General features: G+C 35.1%; 1 protein-coding gene across 1 annotated transcript in view; it reads right to left on the bottom strand.

The window, feature by feature from the left end:
- The window catches only part of LOC136036101 (lysophosphatidylcholine acyltransferase-like), a 78,585-nt gene that overhangs the window by 26,575 nt on the left and 35,649 nt on the right, over nt 1-16,361 (bottom strand). Inside the window, exons 3-5 of the mRNA XM_065718100.1 lie at nt 13,041-13,255; nt 9,110-9,222; nt 3,344-3,498 (exon numbers count right to left, since the gene is read on the bottom strand). Of these exons, the coding sequence (XP_065574172.1) occupies nt 3,344-3,498; nt 9,110-9,222; nt 13,041-13,255 (483 nt within the window). The remainder of the gene's footprint in view (nt 1-3,343; nt 3,499-9,109; nt 9,223-13,040; nt 13,256-16,361) is intronic.

Raw genomic sequence — 16,361 nt, 5'->3', positions numbered from 1 at the left:
CTTTTAGAAAGAAAGAGAATTATGGTGGTTAAGCTGAGGACTTTGTATTGTAATGGGAGTATCTAAGATACCCAAAGGAAATTTTGACCCCAAATACTTGAAGTTACCATTGTCTGGGAACATTGATAGGAGGGGGATCGTTAGGACAGAGGAGCCTAACTCTACAGTGACCTATTTTTATGTTTTCACTAATTTTCGCCTCTCCGGAATAAGCTCGTGCGTAACATGTTGAAAATTTCCAAATGATAAGACTGATTTTGGAGTTTTGACGAATTTACCCCCTCCTCCTAAAAAGGTTTGCTCTGTGCTTACGTGCCTCTACGATTACTGTACAAGAGTAATCCGCTTTGTCCTGCGCAAGAAATCAGTCTACATGACTTTTAACACACATAACGTTGCAAGTTGAATGCCCAAAACTTGTTTATTTTTTCTTCTTTTTGTAGTAGCCTAAGCATCATTGTAACTTGGTAGAACAGATACGGTTGCTATGCTGTAAATGAAATACTGAATGCATCTTTTGCAAAGGGAGTTGACCGTAAAAGTAATTCGTTTAGTTTTTTTTTCTTTGCTTTTCTAAGGGTGTTTGACGCCATCATATCTGAGAACTCGTAAACATAGGTCTTCGCTACCATCTACAAAATAAGAAGTTTTGGACTTTTCTTGTGAAAGATCATCCCGGATGCCTTTTATCGTCATTTTTTGGTGGTAATCCTGTCAACATTGGGAGGGCTCATTTAGATAGATATTTTGAATTCTATGGTTACTTAAGTAATAAAAAACAGTAAACTATGGCCCTTTTGGCCTTTCTGTCTTAAAAAATGACAATTTCGGTCCCAATAGCATCAAAAGATAAACGAACTCAATGCCTCGGGTTTTCGTGAAAGGCCTTCCTCTTCCGTCTAGCCTGTTATTAAAAAAAAATAACATATTTAGAAGAAGCGTTAACAATGGGCGACGAGGTTGCAGCAGCTCACCTCTTATAATGAAAAGGTAAAGAAAAGCAAGCAAAGACTGGGAGCCTTAATAAAATACTGCTGTTTAGAATTTTTGGTGTAGGATGACAAAATTTTCTGGAATAATATACTGATTTAGGCTTACATTGGGCCGATATGCCTTAATCTCCAAATTACGAGACTGCTGTTCGGTTTAAGGCATCAGCAAGCCTTATAGTACCTATGGGTTTCCAAGAGCCGATTTTGTTCCTTTTTTAAGCACATTATTGAGCAGTCTACAATCTGCTTACTATAAAGTAAAAGAAATTGAAAATAGTCAAAAACTACATTTGAAAAAATATATTTTTCTTGTAAAAATAAAATGACGCTTAAAATAAAAATTGTTGCAAATGAAGGGACCCCCCTGATCTTTATGCCAAAGCCTAAAAAGCGTTCTACAATGTTACAAATACAGCCGGTTGGTTGTTGCAAGTGTGTTTACCTATTGCCTTTCAAAAAGTTCGATTGAAACTGTTAACTATCTATGCAAACAACGTCCACTCTTGATGCAATGAATGCGTGACACAACGCTTAGTGTAATTTATTAAATTACATAACGAGTATGACAAGTTATCTATGTATTTTCAGGAATTCGAGCAAAAATTAGGCCGACTTGTATTAAATTAGTGAAAGGCAACTGCTAAATAATTGCAATATTCAATTCCTTTGGGTCAAACATTTAAAAATTATTTTTAGCGGGTCGAATGGTCAATGTCAGCTATATATTCATCACATTAAAAAATTAACTGTCGGGAGAGCTAGAATATGTGTTAAAGCTGTGATACTGGCATGGCGTTGTTTGTTGGGAGGCTATATGGAATAAAAAGCCCTTCCTGTGCTCAAAACTGGCTTTATGGTCATCAAAATTCCAGAGATTCCACTATTTCACCAAAGTTTCTTACAATGCTCGTATGGTCCATTGTTTTTGGCTGTTTTGATGAATCCCATCCCCCGACATAAATAGCTACTTTTCTGTTTTGATGAATATCCCTTCTCCCATTTCAACAGGTGAGAGTCCAAAAGAACTTCCTATCTAAGAGCTCTAAAATGTTTCAAAGCTGACATTTTTCTTAAAAATCTGCTAGGAATTAGGCTTTCTCCAATCATTTTACCTCCCTAGGAGTTATAGGAGTTATTTTTACTCTTACTTCCTACCCGGGCAAAAAAACTGGCAGCTTAGTATAGCTGCAAGTGGTACAGCTGAAACAGTGTTATTTTATTTGCACTTTGACTGCTGCACCTTCACCCAGGATCTGGTGAAAATCGGGATATCCCGAAACATAGTTTTAAGGCATAAGACCCAACTCATTGAAAGTTCTGCCAATGCCATTCCCAATGAGAATTTTGGCTCTCTACATCTAGTCCATCCAAAATTAAAAGACATTGCCAGTAAAGGGATTTACCTGTTGAGAGTGTGCCTATATTTTGGTTGACCTAGCTAGATTATTTTGTCAATTTCGCGAAAAACGTTACAGAGAGTAATCTAGAATCGTACAGGAAATGATTACACCCGTTATGCAGGAATTTGTTTCGGAGGAAGGAGGAGGAAACAACTTTGGAAATAGGGAAAGTGTGGAAAAGTCTTATAGTTTGGAGGAGGTGCAGAAGTAGTCTTGGCATACGATCTTCAATCATCATTATAATTCTTAAAAATTCATAACGGTTTTAATCATGGGAAAATACAGGGGGAGGAGGATTGCTCCCCCGCCAAGATTTTTTACTGGCACCCTAATTTTTTGTTTTTATGGTTTTTACTCTTTTTTTTTAACATATTTGTCAATTTGGTCAATTATTGGTGCCCTTATCACATTGGGCCCCCAGTATTCTACTTATTGGCATCCCTGTCACATTACCCACCTCCCCCCACCAAGATTTTGATCTAGATCTGTCCCTGCTTTTTCTTTACGCATATGTTTTGTTACGAGTAGTGACTTTAGATGATTTTTTACATAGAGTAATATGTTTGCAAAGCTGGTGCAAAGATACAAATTGCAAAGCAATTTGTAAAACTAGGGGAAATCACTTAGGTCGTAGAACTTCACACAGAGGCCATGCACGGATGTTCCTGCATAACTGCCTAACCAAACATTCATTCTCAGACATGCATTAATTACGTTCACAGTTCTACTTTTACAATAGTCAGATACACAGGGGGGTATAAGTCCCTGAAATATTCAAGAAATATATTTTTTAAGATCCTGTACAGTCTCAGTACATTTTGTTACTTCCCCCCCCCCCCGATTTTTTATCCTGGTCCCTGGCTTTTGACGACTTTTAGATACTTTGTCTTGTGCATTTTTTTCGTCAGCGTACGACAAACTTGAGGTGATGCAATCGAAAAATAAACTTACACTCCAGGTCCATCCCAAGTCCATGAAATAGTATCCTCGGATCCCGCATAACGAAGGCAAACAGGCTGCACTGGTACTCCGGGGTAAAAAGCTCCGGGTTTGAAAGTGATGACAGCTTTTCGGTTAGTACATGTTCCTTCAGGGAAGACCATCACCTAGAAAGTTTCAGACGTGATTACAGGAATAGAAATCGCCCTTTTGTTTGGTAAACACAAAAGCTTCTTTTTTTAAGCAAAGAAAGGTGCATTAATGAATTATTCCTTTGAAGGAGCGCACAGACTATCCAGGAACATAATCTGTAGCTATGATATTCCTATAAAGACATTCTCACCAGGGGCGTAATTTGCTATGGGTTAAGGGAAAACTGCACCTCCCAGCTCCAGTTTGCCCCCAGCTGAAATATAGTTTCTTCAAAAATCTTGTCAAAACTAGGATAAGTCTGCAAATTCCAGCACAGTTTTCTTTAGTATATATTAACCCGTATGGTACTATAAAATACCTTTAGAGACTAGTATACTACTAAATAGTACCTTTAATGTACCAAATGGCTCATTTTTCAGTTTTTACTGCCATTTACACTTGATTTGGAATAATTAGCTCCAACTTTGCCCCCCTCCAGGATTTGGACAAAATTACGCCACTGATTCTCACCCATTATACTACCCTATTCAGCTTATTCTTCTCTTTTGTATGAGGTCAGTGATCGTAAAGTAAATAATTGTACTATACGGGAAAACCATGAGAGGGCTATAAGAGCTAAATTACTCCATTGGTGAACCTGGTATGCCTTGTGTTGGGACTTTCCACTTTACTGTAGCTTAAGTTGTACTTCTCACTTTAAATCATACTTAAATGACATGGATTGGAACAGGTCAAGTCTTTTTAAAGATATTACTGTTAGATGGATCCCCTCCCCCCACAAAAAAGAAGAAAATTCACACTGCCAAGCTTGGGTTCTTATTTAAAAGAAACTGTGAAAAAGTATGGAAAATATTTTAAACGAAGCACAGATCACATGAGAGGTTTCAAAACTACAGGTGGCCAAGAGGCTATTGACCATCTCCAATCTTGGCATTTGGATGCATCAATAGAAATATGGAGGATAGGGCTTTGAGTTCTCTAATAAACCCTTCTTAAATGTTAGTTTGAACTGTTGAGCCAATTTCAAAGGGACTTGGAAGTGGATAACTTGATTAACTGCCAAAAAAAGTTCAGTCTGTCTTTCATAAGGCAAACGACATTACATATGCTTTTAAATAATTAAGCCTGTAGAAAAATTGGTACAAGTTAATTGATAAAGAATACAACACTATCGAAGATATATATTGCACATGGATTTGAACACGGTCTGCTGCAATTGTACATGGTTTTTTCATCCAGCCATGTTTTTGGTTTTGTAAGCACAAGTAATTAATTTTTCGATTCTACAACCTTGTTTTCCACATATTCAAATCTGGATTTGTATTTGCATCTCTGGCCCTGCATTGCAGCCTACAGCGCATCCGACGCTTTTTTTTATTACTTATTGTTTTACCTTATTGCTGATGGCTGGCCCCAAACTCTCCTTCGCACTTCCTGGCTGAAGGGCCTTGAAACAGAGATCAGCACCACTGGCTTGGACTCTTAGGGTCTAGTACCTTATCCTTTACCTTTTTTTACTTATTGCTGAACAAACAAGAATAGATTTTTTTTTTAGGCCATATTTTTGGTAGATCTGTTTTTCTTCTTCTATGAGTCGGGAGTCCTTATTGTTTTACGGAATAAGAAAACGTGACCTTCCTTACTAGACTTGATTAACCATCACTTGTTTTTGTCCGTAAAGAAAGCTAACGGTTTCTAACGCTTACCAACTTGCAAAAGACACCACAACAGTTATTGGGCAAGATATGACACTGAATATAATGGGCATGTATAATACACATATAATGACACATATATATATATATATATATATATATATATATATATATATATATATATATATATATATATATATATATATATATATATGTATATATATATATATATATATATATATGTATATATATATATATATATATATATATATATATATATATATATATATATATATATAATGACATATATATGGCCCTGAATATAAATATGACACTGAATATTAAAATTTAAAGTGAAGATATTAAATGAATTCAGGAAAAATATCCACACAAGATTTAACGTGAAGCAGATAACAAAACAAGAATGATGTATTTGCTACAGCTACCAGGAAATCCTAGATTAAAAACCTCTTCTCTCTAATAGACTTGATGGTGTATATTTGGAAACATTATAGTTATAAAAAAGCTTTCCTAGAAATAGGTAATCCTACCGTTGGGGCCCTTCCCCCCTCTAGACTCCTATATTCCCTACAGTGAATAAATGGAGTGTTAGCAATAACAGCTTTATCGTAGATTAAGTATAAAAACTATCGTAAAATAAAAAAACAAAAAAGATATGCAACGCAAGGATTGTCTGATGAGAAAATAACTGCGTGTTGATTATAACACAAAGTAAACTGTCCAAATATGATATCTATGAAATCATACGGCTCAATTCCAAGTTTATTTTTTAATTAGGTTTAAAAGTTTAACGATTATTAGATTTTTTAAATATCCTTACGCATCATACCCTCCATACTATTGATCCCATATACCTTAAATTAAAATTCTGTTTGGCAATATTGCGAAATCGCTCATTACAATAGATTCCAATTGTAATTCCGGATATTAACCTCCAAACCTTGACACGGCAACTTACCAATTGGATAATGTACCCACTTCCTGAGACAATCGTCTAGAGATGTTTCTCTGATTAGTCACTGGCTCACTAAACATTTCTTGCGAGCCCCCTATTTTTATTTTCTTTAAAATTATTTTATTTTTTCTTTTGTCTTTAGTTACATTTAGCAATAAATGTCATACTTTTTTGTGCATTTTTTTGACCTGAGCGTTCAATTTCTGTCCTAACTAGTATGCATTTATTCACAATTATAATTTATTTACACTATTCTCCTGTGCCAAACATGCCGGTAATCTTTTATTTACTAGAGTAAAGCTTTCAAATTAAATAACTAATATATATATATTTTTTTTTATTGTTCTCTTTTTAGTTGAACCCATCGAAATACCTTGATGATATTACAATGGAATATCAATTGGAAACCAGAGGCGGTTTTAGGGGGGACACCGGGCACAGAAATTTTAGGGGCCCAAAATTTGAAACAAATAGTCAAACGTAATAATTTTAAAATTTAATTGTTGTTAAAATAAGTGAAGGGCACAGTTAATTAATCAAATTAATTAAGTAATTATTTATCATTCAATAAAACACAAACAAACTAAAAAATAAAATAAATTAAAAAATAATTAAATAATTAATAATTAAATAATTAAATTTATCATTCAATAAAACACAAACAAACTAAAAAATAAAATAAATTAAAAAATAATTAAATAATGATAATTGGATACTTATGTAATAATAATAATTAAAATAATAGATTGAAGATAATTAAAAAATAAATTATTAATTGACTAATAAATAGAAAATAATGTCGTTAATAAATGATTTTTTTTTAAATTAGTCCTAAAATTTGTGGGGGACAGGGGGGGGGCACTAATCAAGATTTTGCCCCGAGCGCAAGAGAGGCCAGAAGTGCCACTGTTATAAACCTAACTCTTGCTAACAGTGTAATCAAACAGTTTGTTGTACCGAACTGTAAGTAAGGACTGACTCGGCCCAAAAGTATCCAAAATTTCAAACACAAATAATTTTGATAACAGTTAATGTATCAAAAGATTTGGCTCTTTATACTGAAACCAAATATTAAAAATTCAGTAAGTTTAATATTACCCTTCAAAAGCTACAAGTTCGAGAAAATTTGCCTGATTTTCCAAAAAAAATGGTAAACCCCAAAAAAGTCCAGAAATCCTAATAAAAATATCGTCATCAGTTTCAGCATACGAGAGAATTCTACGGTAGAGGTTTCAGGTTCCTACCTTCAAGAATGTGGAATTTTATATTTTTTACCAGAAGAAAGATCAAGGGTGCGTGTTTATTTGTTTTTTTTTTGTTTTTTTTTTCTTCTCAGGGGTGATCGTATTGCACTGATGGTCCTAGAAGATTGGGAGAGGGCTCCTTCAAACGGATATTAAAAGTTCTAGTGCCCTTTTTAAGTGACCGCAAAAATAGGAGGGCAAATATTCATCCTGATACGCTCCCTTTTTCCCCAAAGATATCCTATCAAAAATTGGAGATGGCCATTTTATCCAGTATAGTTGAAAGATACAATAACTATGCCTCTGGGGATAACCCGCAGAGTCCTTGTGGAAAGGGCTGGAAGTTATGAAATTTGCCCATTGTTAATGTTAGTATTTGTTTTTAGGAAATATCCGGACATTCTTCGGGGAGAGGGATAATTTTATGCAGAGAGAAGTGTGTGCAGGGGGGAAGGGGGAGGGGGTAGTTCCTGGTATTTTCGTGCCAAATCTCTCCCTGTGGTGGATATTTTACACGGGACATTTTTATGATGGGTGGAAAGTTTCCGGGGGAAATTTCCAGGGGAAATATTACACAGGAGGAGGATTTTCCAGGGGAGGTTTTACACGGGGAGAATTTGTCAGAATTCATCTGCGGCATTTTTTTTATCTATCCCACTTTCTTCTTGACTGCTCAATTTTACATGTGGAGACGTTCCAGGGATATTTTTAGTGGAGAGGGAATTGTCAGGGGAGGTCTGTGAGAGGGATATTTCGTGGGAGAAATTGTCCAAGGACGGGGGTTATCCGGCATGATTTGAAAAACGATCAGAAATTAACTAAAACCCTATCTTTTTTTCACACGAAAGTGAGAAGAATTTTATATAGCGATTTGTCCGCAGGAAATATTCGGGGGGAATTTTCAGCGATGAGGTAATTATCCGGGGGGGAATTTTGTGTGGGGATTTTACGCATGAGGGATTTTCACTGAAGAGATTTTTGTGGGGAGAGGGAATTTTTCCACTCGGGGAGGTGGATTTCCAGGGATTATTTGAAAACCGATCAGAAATTAATTGAAAAAACAAGTCGTTTCAGCTGAAATTAAGGATTGAAATCAACTGAATTCAATCCGTCACTTTTTATGCTAAAGTTTGACTTTTTGTCCCGATTCTTCAAGAACGATTGGCTGTTTACTTGGAATAAAAGGCTTTTAAAAAGTATTTTAAAGACTTCAGCGTATTCTGTATTTGAGGGGGTCTGCCCCTTCTTCAATCCCTTGCTCTTTATGCTAAAGTTTGATTTTTTTTGTCCCAATCCCTTACGAACGAGTCCTGAAACAATAGTGTCATCCAAAAGTTCAGTCAATCGTTCCCTGCGTTCTCTAGCCAACCAAATAGACTAACACCAATACTCAGTTACCAGAGATGTCGCCGAGTCAGATCTTCAATGATAATTCAGAAATTTTCAGAGTCAAAAATGGTCAGAAATTTTGAGGAAAGTCAGGCTTTTCTTTTTTATGAAAAGCCAATTTCATTGAATAGACCACATGTTCGTGTTTTCGTCACGCCATAAGGCGTGAAAAAGTTATAAAAATAGTAAGAATAAAATCATTTTCTCATATTACGTAAAAAAACCACTTTTTTGTTCTCATAAGAAAATATAAACAGAGAAGTATTACTAAAAGCTTAAAGAGTAATAAAATGGTAAGCCTAATAGTATAATAAGATGGTAAGCCTAATAGTAAGCCTAAACCTAAAACAGGTTAACTAACCTGTCTCCAGTCCGCTGAGGACGTTGCACGTCTGATCATTTCTTTAAGGGTATTCTGTCTTGAATTTGCATCGTCGCGAACGACGTAAACTGGTTGGGAATACTTCATAATCGCTGGAAAATAATGAATAAATAAATAGTACTTTACATATCAAATTCAGTATAGAACCAATCAAGGGGCCATGAACTTGGCCATTTTTATAACATACAGTGCAAGAGCCATACAAAGCAGAAGGCAGGGTTGTAAGCGTGGCATCGCTTATGCCTATTCTCCAAGGTGCCAGCACAGTACTCTTTATTTATGCACCAGCCAGTAGGGAGATATTGGTGCAAATTTTTGTGGGTGGGATCAGGGGGTGCCCAAAGTCTCAAAGCTGACTTTTGATGCCTTAATTTCTAAATTATAATGAAATGCCCTTAATAAAATACGGAGATGATGGAGAGGATTTAACCTTTAACCAACTATCTTTTAAAAGAATGTATCTTGATTAAATGCGCGATATGGTCGCTAAGGGTTGATACCCTCTTATTGCAGAAATGTTCTCTTTTCGGAAATGGGGATGACACCCTATCACATTTGAGACATCCCTGCGTATGATGTTTAAACGAACAAAAATAAACATAAAGCAAAACGCTTTTTTATATGAACAAAAGGAGAATCATGAGGTTCAAAACGAATAGAATTTATCCTCTATAAGAAAGTTGTCTTGGTAGCCATTTTTAAATATTGGAGAATTTCTGTTCCCTTAATTAAACATTTCCCTCTCCTAGGCTGATGTATGTCTCTGATCTGGGTTCAGGCAGCCTGAAAGGCTTGAAGATTTCAATCCAGAAAACCAATTATAAATGATGTTATCAGGCAATTATCATAGTCATAAAGAGGAAAGTTGCGAAACTATAGTCTACTAATTAAATGTTGAAAAAAACCCAACCAAGCCTATACATATGCTGTTATACCATTGTTTTAAAAATAACGTAAGTGAAAATAACGTGCCTCCTAAACACGTTGGCATGACAGACTTTCTCCGGGTTCGACGGCCGTTATAATAATGTACAAACGTGAATGGATTGGTTGCAAATTCCGGTTTCTCCTAATTAGTTTGGTACTCTCTGCTTCAATGCTTCTTTCAATTTAAACGAGTCTATGAAGGCAGTGATAAGGCTTTAGACTATCACTTAATCTTGATCGCAGAGGGATATCTGTCCTAACACTAAGGATAATAACTAATTTAGTAACTTTGTCTTGTTTTTTTTTTAGAAAATTGCGCTCAAAAAATTGAAATTTCGTAGTTCAAAGCGTGTGTTTTTGTGACTTTACAACGTTTTTCTTTGCCCAATAAGCTCGCATAGGGCAAGAAAAAGCTAGAAAAGTCCGAGCAAAAACAAGAACGAAGTTTTTCGTCTCCTCCCCCCCTCCCAGCCAAATTCCTGATATGCCCTCGAGCTTGTGCAGCTTTAAACAAATTGCCACAGCAACAGGGAAAAAATTAGCCCTTCAGAATGCTTTAGATTTCCGCTAAATCAATTTTTGACATATTAGAGTTTTGTAGAAGCAACAGGGTCGTATCCAGGATCTTTTTCAGGGGGGGGGGGGGGTAAAAAGCTTCAAATGGCGCATTGAAATTTTACGGGTCAGACAATTTTTTTGCGAGGGGGGGTCCAAACCACCTAATCCCCCTGGATACGCCCCTGAGCAGCAACAAATAAATTAGGCTGTTAAAATGTTTTTTTTTTTCATGTCTAGTGGAAACCCACCAATCTTTAATATTTCTTGATCGATCATCATGTCCATAATCCGATAGATTCAGGTCGTCAGGGTGGGCATATTAAAGTATCAAAGACAGTGAAAATGAGATATGATTCTCTGAACTGGTTAAATGGAAAGTAGTGAAACCAAACACATTTTAAAAAATGGAAAAAACAATAAATACATTTTTAATGAAAAATCTCTCTAGATGCAGTTATGAAATTCGTGGTAATAGTTTGATATGATATGGTATAATTATCACATGAAATATTTATTTAACAACAAGAACAACAGTCTAAATACAAAAATCAATATGATTCACCCTAAACCAAACGATTGGCATCGGGTGAATCACGAAAAAAACACATCAATATAATATCATTTAAATTCACTACAATAAGAAAAAAAAGTCATTTTTCTATTGTCAGGGGATTTTTCTATTATCTTCTTTATTTTCCTTTACTTAAATGAACTAAGTTATAATTCGCCTGCTTTTTACGTTTTATTTAAAGTTGGCCTCCTACGAAATAAGACCCTGCTTAATTGCCTGATATAAGCCTTAATTAAGCGTCCGCGAAGATTAATTTCAAATCAAACTTAACTTTTCTCTGTTCATCGAAAACCTGCCCGTAAGGATTTAGTTATTTATATTGCATAATTAAGTGGCCAAGGATAAATTTGCGATTATGCAAACTAAAAATTACTTCCTGAACTTTAGTGATGAATCACCCAGCTTTTCTTTGCAGGCACTCAGAATAAGTAGTATATAAACAAAGCTCACACAGGGTTGCCATCTATAGTGATTTACCACATTTCTAGCAATGTTTTATATTGCCTAAACAAAAAAAAACTCTAAATCAGCATATAAATCACCAGATTATTAAAGAAAATCACAAAATAAACCGAAAAGTCAGCCCTGATCTCACACCGTTTAGATTGGATAGTGATTTTTAGAAACTACTTATGCTCTACATAAAAAAAAAATACTTTGAAGCAAATATGCTGAATAAGAAAAACGTGTGCAACCTTCTATTTCCGTAAACAAAAATAAAACCAATTACACAGAACGTATTATTTGCCCTTGACAACAAGATAACTTAGTTTTATTAATTGTTTAAGGTATTGCAGTTTTGCAAGAACATTTTTTGCCCCTCTCCTGCTCTAACTTGTTACATTCATCGTGTGTTCCCTTGCTAGTTGTGTTATTTCGTGTCTATTGGTGTATGATAAAAATAAAAAAAAACTGATCATAGGTAGCCTATACTTAAAGTTTGGCTCTCTACTGTTTCTGTTTTGATATTTCTATCTATTTATTTCGTATGTGCTAAATCATTGCTACCCTGCTACCTAATTCACTACCCTGCTTTATCTTGTCACCCAATTCACTAATCTTGGGGAGTCTCTCTGATGAAACATCAGCAGACCTAATCACGAAAAATTATTTTAATGTTCAGAAATTACACTTGTGCTTTATTTTCATGTAAATCGCAGAGTTTCTTATAGTAACATGCACGGAACTTAAATAACAGAATACGCCACAACCAGATCAACAAAAGTTGGAATAATTATATGATGAAACAAAAACTTCTAATAACACGGTTTATTTTAAGAATTTTTTTGAGAATATTATTCAAATTATGAGTTTTAATTGTGTTGTGTTTCTTGGAGGTTTAATAGTTTTTTTTTTGCTTATTTAAGATTAGGTTTCTTGTCTGGCCTGCGGGAGGGAACTCTTTCTCTTTTTTCAATCTCTCTCTCTCTTTTTTTAAGTTACATTTTTCTTAAATGTCTCTCTGTCTTTTAAGTTATGTTATTTTCTTTTTTCATTCCCTCTCTCTCTCTTTTAAGTTACATTATTTTTTTTCAGTCTCTCTGTTTTTTAAGTTATTCTATTCTTTTTCTTCAATTTCTCTCTCTCTCTCCCTTTTTAAAGTTACGTTATTTTCTTTTTTTCAACCTCTCTTTCTCTTTTTTCAGTTACGTTATTTTCTTTTTTTCAATCTCTCTTTTTGTTTTAAGTTAAGTTTTTTTTTGGTGGCTTATTTATTACGTAGGATTATTGATTTAAACAAAGAATCTGAGAACAGTAACAAGTTACTTCAGACTTCTGGTATAAACAATAGGAAGGCGACCATTTAATGACAAAATGCTGATCTTGTAAGAGTCAAAGTAATAGACTACTCACATCCTACTAGCAAACTTCTGCTTTCCTCAGCACGGCAGACTAAGTGAGGCAGTCCCATCCACATTCCAATTACAAGGTCTGTAAATGATGAATGTGGTGCAACGACAAGCACAGGAGCTTCTTGTCGGGTGGCTTGCTCTCCTTTTACTTGAACTCTGACTCCAAAAAACCAAAACCCGAGCCTTCCAAAAAACGACAGGTACTTTCCAACCAACCTATAATTGCAATTGAATTACAGAAAATTCATTCGTTACACACACACACAAAAAAAAAGCGTTTCTCTTTGTCTGTCTCTGGCACACATTCTTTATCTTACTCTCTTTTGGTACTTATGTATTATAGCGACCACACTTGGATCTTGATCTGAAATGAAACCGGTTTTCCGTGTCCACTCGGAGATAATCAGCTAACCTGAGCGAGAAAAAATACTATGCGGGTATATTTAATATATATATTTAATACATAGAAGTGAATATGTTAGGCTAAAGTATAACATTTTCAACATATTTTGGTTTATTTCATTAGGGTTAGCCTAACTTCGCTTCTGTGGTGTGGTCGCTATAACACGTAAGTACCTATCTTTTTATACGCATCAACAATATAAGAAATATTTTTTTTCTTAGGATGGACCCAAAGGGCCCCATTGGTTGCACGCTTGCACCTATGAATATATCTTTGCCAATGAATACCTCTTAGAACTACAATCCATCCCTAAAAAAAAAAGACAAAAAGAAAAAGGTGATAATGTGACCGTCAAACTTTTCAATACCAAGTTTAGAAATCACGTGTATTATGTAGAGATAACAAGATAAACACGACAGGACGTGCACCTTTCTCTGCACGTGATTAAAGCGAAAGTTTGTCCACACAAAAAGTATATAATGGAGTATAAATACACGTTTACAAAAAAGGGAGGGACAGATACCGGTTTAAAATTTCTAGGCAAGATTTTGATTCACCTGTATATTTTAAAACCGACACAAGATTGGACCAGTTAAGCCTGATCATGAGATAGAAAACTGTTTTGCGACAAAAAACGATTGACGGACCCTTTTGGGGTATGGTCATGGGGCACGTATGCACGAAAACATCATTGGGGGGCCCTTATTTGGAAAGGAAAATTGTCTAAAAGAACAAAAAAACATTTCAACCCACAATTAAGGGAGTTATTATGAATTTGTTGGAATTTTTGACATACGCAGAAATTTTAGTAGAGCCTTAGCCATGAGTTTCCCGTATGAGAAACATGCGGCTAACATTTGTTTTGGAGTAATTAATGAAATTCTCCAAATTAATTCCAGTTAATATTTTAAGAAACGTCCACATTAAGCCCATGTTTTTCTTCAAGTTTTACTTTTATTTTATGTTTAGCAATACATTTATTTTTCTAGATTTGTTATATTTGATTTGTATTGCTTAGTATTGATACGTTTATATCTATTTCGTTTTCTTGCGTCATATTGTGAGGGACAATTTAGTTTACTTTATCTTTTTTATAATCTTAGACTGTCGAGGAAGACAAAATGATTGAAATAGATTTGGATTTCACGGTACATATGCAGACCTTTTGATCCATTTTGTCACCAAACTGCAAATGATCGCTGTACTTACTAGTTTTTGTTTGCGAAAACGCACTAAATACAGTCTCTCAAGGTGTACATCACACGGGAAGGGGGATTTGAACATCAGCCAGAGGTCAATTCTGGCCCAGAATTAAAAGGCTCTGTTTATACACAATCGCTCATAAGGGAACTGTGGAGATTCTGTAAAATCAAAATAGAAATTGGATGAATTTGTGCGTGTCATTTTTTTATTATAAATCTTATTCATCGGGCAAACCAGGTGGCTTTGGAAATTTCGTTTTGCTGAAAATCATAAGGAAAAAAGCATTGAAAGTAATTTCTAGATAAATTAAGTAGACTACAAAAGCTATTAAAAGCACTACTACAGCTACTACAATGCAGTACCAAGTCACCTTAGGCCAACATAGTTAGGCATGCTCCTCATACACCCCAACCTATTTCAAAACTTCACTTTTTACCCCCTGAATTAACTCCTTGAACTCCTTCCCTATAACATTTTCCCGCCTTTTTTGGCGATGGCCTGCTATTCCTTTGGTCCAAGATAATGGCCCTAAAGGCACAACCTTTGGCAATCTGGCTAAATATTCTAATGTTAGTTCGGATATTTATCTTCCTATCCTCCCAAACCTTTTTCAGCTGTAAAAAAAAGCCTGCCTCTTAAATATTCTACTTTTTACATCTTCACCGAACACACCATCCTTAGTAACAATGCTACCCAGGTAAGTGAAGCTATTCACTTGATTGATTTTCTCTTTCCATACCTTCACTTCTTCACCCCCATTCAATCCCAGTCCAAGCGTCTACTTTGTATTAGTTTTAAAACTTCTTCTTGCACCCTAAACTCTTAAAACTTCCAAAAATCTATTCAGTTTTGACAACATTTTTATCTAGTACAATCAGATCATCCGCGTGATCGAAGTCTAGGAAAGTTTATCTTCCCGTATGATTTCATGTTTCACCGTTACCTTTTGCCGCGTTTGTTAGACAAAGTACAGCCAAAATAACCTATACAAGCGTGGATGGGACATAACCCTGCCCGACTCCTGATCCCATATCAAATCAATTACTAACCTCACTCCGTACCTTAACCACAGCAATACTATTATTCGTACATCGGACTAATCACTAAAATGTACTCAGTTGGCATCATGGCTGTAGCAAATTCAAAAACGTGTTTTGAAAAAAAAAATGTTAAATGAGAAAGAATTACCATTTAGAGCTGATTCAGGAATCGTAACTGTTATTTTATCATACAAGGACATCTTCATTTCCTCTTTTTTCCAGGAAACGTTTATAAGTCTTTTTTTTTACTTTAAAATGCAAGCGGATCTTTTTTTTACATGCGAAGAACAAACTCTTCAAATTCTCAAATCCCTGTTCTTATTTCTTTTTTTTATTATTAGTACCCTAGGCCACAAGTAAAAGGAAAACAAATGAAGCTTGAATTTTATGGGTTTGGTAGAAATTCCTTTGGTACAAACTCAAAACATCAAAAGTACAGCATCAGCCACTACCTTGTAAAGAGTTGCGGATAGTTGGCGAAACTTGGAAAACAGTTTTTTTTTTTAAACTAACTGTCTTGTGACAAATATTTTCTGCATATACCGCTATTATTAAAACCATAATTTTCATTCAGATTCATTGTACAGTTGATTTTTAGTCAGAAGAAGAAAATGTTGACAATTTTGAAAGAGAATGTACTCCCCTCCCCACTAAAACCCAATTGAATTATAGCGTA

The sequence above is a fragment of the Artemia franciscana genome, chromosome 15, assembly GCF_032884065.1.
Source record: "Artemia franciscana chromosome 15, ASM3288406v1, whole genome shotgun sequence".
NCBI classification, from domain to species: Eukaryota; Metazoa; Arthropoda; class Branchiopoda; order Anostraca; family Artemiidae; genus Artemia; species Artemia franciscana.
The sequence above is the reverse complement of the archived record's forward strand: the minus strand, read 5'-3'. Positions and strand labels throughout refer to the sequence as shown.